Source organism: Gastrolobium bilobum, unplaced genomic scaffold (genome assembly GCF_033153095.1).
Source record: "Gastrolobium bilobum isolate Gb01-03AN ecotype WA unplaced genomic scaffold, APGP_CSIRO_Gbil_v1 utg19582, whole genome shotgun sequence".
Taxonomy (NCBI): Eukaryota; Viridiplantae; Streptophyta; class Magnoliopsida; order Fabales; family Fabaceae; genus Gastrolobium; species Gastrolobium bilobum.
Window position 1 is genome coordinate 305,277 of NW_026897571.1, and position 3,819 is coordinate 309,095.

Below are 3,819 nucleotides of genomic sequence, written 5' to 3' on the forward strand. Positions count from 1 at the left end.
CAATAAGTTCCCATGTCCACACAGTACCAAATGGTTCAGCAGTTGTGGCTATATGCACACAAGTTGTGGCTAGAGGCAGGACCATAACAGCAACCTCAGCCGTAGCACTGCGCTAGCTTCAATTCCCAACAATACTCCAAAATAAATTCAAAAGTTAAAATTCGTGGTGAACAGCTTCGAAAGCTGTAAATGCTATGATAAAAATAAAAAAATAAAAAATAAATAAGCACCAAAGAGACAACCCCGCAAAAGTTCCTGTTTGGTTTCCCACTTGTTTTTTACTTGCATTGGCATTGAGATTAGTGAAAAGATAGAGAAAGGTGTCGACAACTACAAACAAGCTTCACCTTCTCTTTTTCATTAAAAGAAGCAAAATATAATAGAGTTGGGGTTCACAGTAAAAAAAAAAAAAAAAGGCCAAAACACAAGTTTCCTAATAGCATCTATATAGCTCTAGCCATTGTGTTAGGAGAAAACAACTTCACTCCCCTCTCTTACCAACTTCCGAAATTCTAACTTGTTAGAGGATACCAAAAAATAAAATAAAAATTACACTATAATATTACAAAAAGTCAGGGTGATATAATCCACTGCAATTAGTCTTCTTCTTAAAGTAGGTTACTTTCACGTCATCGATATTGCTTCAAAGCCCCAACAAAATGTAGTAAACTAGCGTAATAGGAAGCGCAATTAGCATCCCAAATATAACCCTGCAACAAAAATAAACAACCAAAAATAAAGACTAATTATAATTGGTTATACACTATGTGAAGGAAAAGAAGAATATATGAATTGAGAGTTCAAAGTTCAAACCCAGTGCTAAGTATGTCAGGATGAACATTGTATTCCTTAGCAAACACAAAGGGGACAATCCCTTGGGGAAGAGCAGCCTGAAAATACACAACAGTACAAACACACATGCATTGAAATTATAAAATCACAAACTGAAGAGCAACAATACAAGAAGAAAAAAAAAAAGAATGTTTCAAAACCTTCTTTTACCTGTACAATGGCAATATGCAACAGAACTCCCCTGAGTCCTACAACGATTGAAGCAACAGCCATGACTGCAGGGCCAGTTAGAAAACGAACAGCCATAGCAAATGAAGCAACTGAGTTTCCACATGCAATAATCCTTGGCTGCAACGCCATGAATAACCCTGCATTCCACCAAAGTTTTCAAATCTCTAATCAGTTAAAACACTGGTGACAGTATAAGAAAGTACAAGTCCTCAAAAACCAGAATGTTACAACTATAGAGGACACAACAAAGGCAAATAAAAACTTTCGTAACAAAAATTTACCAAGGCTAAACATTGCCATCCCAAGTCCTGCATCAGATAAAATTGATATTGATCGAGCAACAATTGCAGGCATAACAACATTCCACCTACAGCATAACATGAAAAAGTTAAAACTTTGAAAAACTAAAAGTATTGAGAATCTAACAAAAAATAAGTTGAATGTTTGCATACTTGAATGAGATCAAAGACCACGTGAGACCAATAAGGCTAGAGTAAGTGTTGGGATTCCTAATAAGCTTTCGCCACACCATTATCAAAATGAGTCTAGTCATAACACTGGTGGGTGGCATGGATGTGGGTCTAGATTCACCTTGAGTTCCAGCTTTTGGGTGTAGCTCAGTTGTGGAGCTTGAACCAAGCTTGGAAAGCACTGGCCCTTCCTTGTCCACCCCATTAGCAACGGTTCTGTTTCCGAAGCTAAACTCATCGTGACCAAATTCATCATAATCTGACCAACATAATGGAAATTAACACACCCAATGAGCACACAAGAAAATGGCATAACCTAAAGAAACTACTGACCCTATTGAATGAAAAGTTAAACAGAGCGAACATCAGAGCCCACACTAACAAAATATGTGAATGTGAAAAGACAATACAAACAAAGTCCAACAACAAATCCCACTCTAACCACCGACAACCATTTAGAAAAGACAAAAAAAAAAAAGCATGCATACACTTGCAACAATAGCATATAAAAAAACATGTTAAACACGACACAAAGTATTGGTTATTTTCACGCGCTCTTTGTTTATAAACTCTTATGGGTGATAATACATGCTCAAGTAGTGTATACCATTCAAAATAAATAATGTAATTTGTAAGAGTTTGTAAATAAAAAATTCATAAATAAATACAAATACATCACATTTGAACAAGAAGTCCACACAATTTGAACAATCAACAACCAACAACAAACCAAACCACTTGTCCAAAAGTAAAAAGTCAAATAAGGACAGTCTTTCTTAACCTTTTTGGTGAGCTACCCCACCAAGCTGATCATTTCCATAATCTCCACCTCTGAAGACATGGATTCCACCTTCAGAGACAGGAGAAGCACTTGAACTCCAAACAAACATATGAAGATCCTTTCCACCATCAGCACCTCCATTAGCCTTCTTCTTAGTACCGGGACCAGTCACCGGAGAAAAGATTCCGGCATTGGGAGGTGCCGGGTACCCTGCACCACCACCACCACTGGCTCTACCAACTCCACCCTCCTCATCAAAACCCAAGCTTCCAAAGTTTGACTGCCGCGGACTCACGTTCCTCCCATTCACCATGGAATAAAAATCAGTGTGGTTGAAGCTTGACCCTCTTGGGGTAGGGTTCCTCGAAGACTGAAGGGAATAAATCTCAGCATTGGTCAAGTTGGAAGGACGTGGGGTAAGTGAAACCCCAGAGTTTGGACCATGAGAACGCCGAGAGAAAATCTCAGAGCGTGAGCTTGTGGACTTTCTCACAGTAACATGAAGCTTCCCATCTTCACCAACCTCAGCTTCAGTCTGAAGAGGCTCTTTCCCATCCAAAGAGATGATATCAGAGTCAACCTTGAACGAAATAATGGACCCTGCAGTGTCCGGGAACTGTTCCCCAATGAGAATCCTCGCACCCCTATACTCAAACAAAAACAACATCAAAGTGTACCAAATGATGCATTGAAGGACCACGATTTGAACCATGAGTGTGCCAGAGTTGTCTCCATACATGCCCTTAAGCAATGGGATTCCCATGACCAAGGTGTTAGGGAGTGTGGAGAGTGAAAAGAGGGTTATGGACCATTCAAGGGACCCTCTTGAGCTTGTCCTTGACCATATAACTAACACTATCAAGACTATTGCTTTCTGAAGAGAGTCTGCAGCTATGAACTTGTAGTTCATGGCATAAGGGTTGTTTGTGGATATGAAGTGAAAGGAGAGAAGTGGAACAGCGAATAGAGCAACGAAACGGTTGATCCCGGAACACTGATCAGGGCTGAAGATTTTCCACCATTTCACTGACCCATATGCGAGGATCATGGCCACGTAGAGAGGCACAACGGCTGTGAGAACATGGTACAAGTCTAGGACACTTATCATTTTTTTTTTCTTGTTTCCTAGGCGAAAACAAAAGAATGGATGATGGAATGTTGTGTGTAGCGAGAAAACCAAGTGAGTTTATGGTTAATGAGACTTTGTATTAACTTGAAGAGTGAAAGAGTTGTGAAAAGGAACAAGTTTGAGGACTAAAAGTTAAGAGGCATTGGCGTTGATGGGAAATATAACAATTGAAGAGTTCATCAGAGAGAGAGAGAGAAGGGTTTAGTTTATGGCATTTTGATGGCAGACAAGGAAAATAATAGGTGAGGCCTTTTGTGAAGCTTTTATAAGTCTTTTCTGCTATTACAAAGACAGAAAAAACCTCCTTTTCCTTTCGATTCTCTTTTTATTGTTTTTCTTTTTTCTTTTTGGTTTTTTTCTCTGGACAATGCGTGAGTGAGAGACAGAGAGAGAGAGAGGGAGAGGAGAATGAAAAG

At 39.2% G+C, this 3,819-nt stretch overlaps 1 protein-coding gene across 1 annotated transcript; it reads right to left on the reverse strand.

The window, feature by feature from the left end:
• Positions 1-616: 616 nt before the first annotated feature.
• LOC133308219 (probable auxin efflux carrier component 1b) lies at positions 617-3,385 on the reverse strand. Its single transcript, XM_061508830.1, has 6 exons — positions 2,275-3,385; positions 1,476-1,752; positions 1,305-1,390; positions 1,003-1,160; positions 814-890; positions 617-710 (listed from the first exon to the last, which is right to left on the reverse strand). The coding sequence occupies exons 1-6, from the start codon at positions 3,380-3,382 to the stop codon at positions 644-646; spliced, it is 1,773 nt and encodes a 590-aa protein (XP_061364814.1). The 5' UTR covers positions 3,383-3,385; the 3' UTR covers positions 617-643.
• Between the last annotated feature and the right edge of the window lie 434 nt (positions 3,386-3,819).

What these genes read in the sequence shown, in the direction of transcription:
- LOC133308219 (XM_061508830.1), bottom strand. Translation starts at nt 3,382, where the DNA reads ATGATAAGTGTCCTAGACTTGTACCATGTTCTCACAGCCGTTGTGCCT. An exon ending in TGGTCTTTGATCTCATTCAA is followed by an intron (nt 1,391 to 1,475) that starts GTATGCAAACAT and finishes GTTATGCTGTAG; the next exon opens with GTGGAATGTTGTTATGCCTG. An exon ending in GATGGCAATGTTTAGCCTTG is followed by an intron (nt 1,161 to 1,304) that starts GTAAATTTTTGT and finishes GGTGGAATGCAG; the next exon opens with GGTTATTCATGGCGTTGCAG.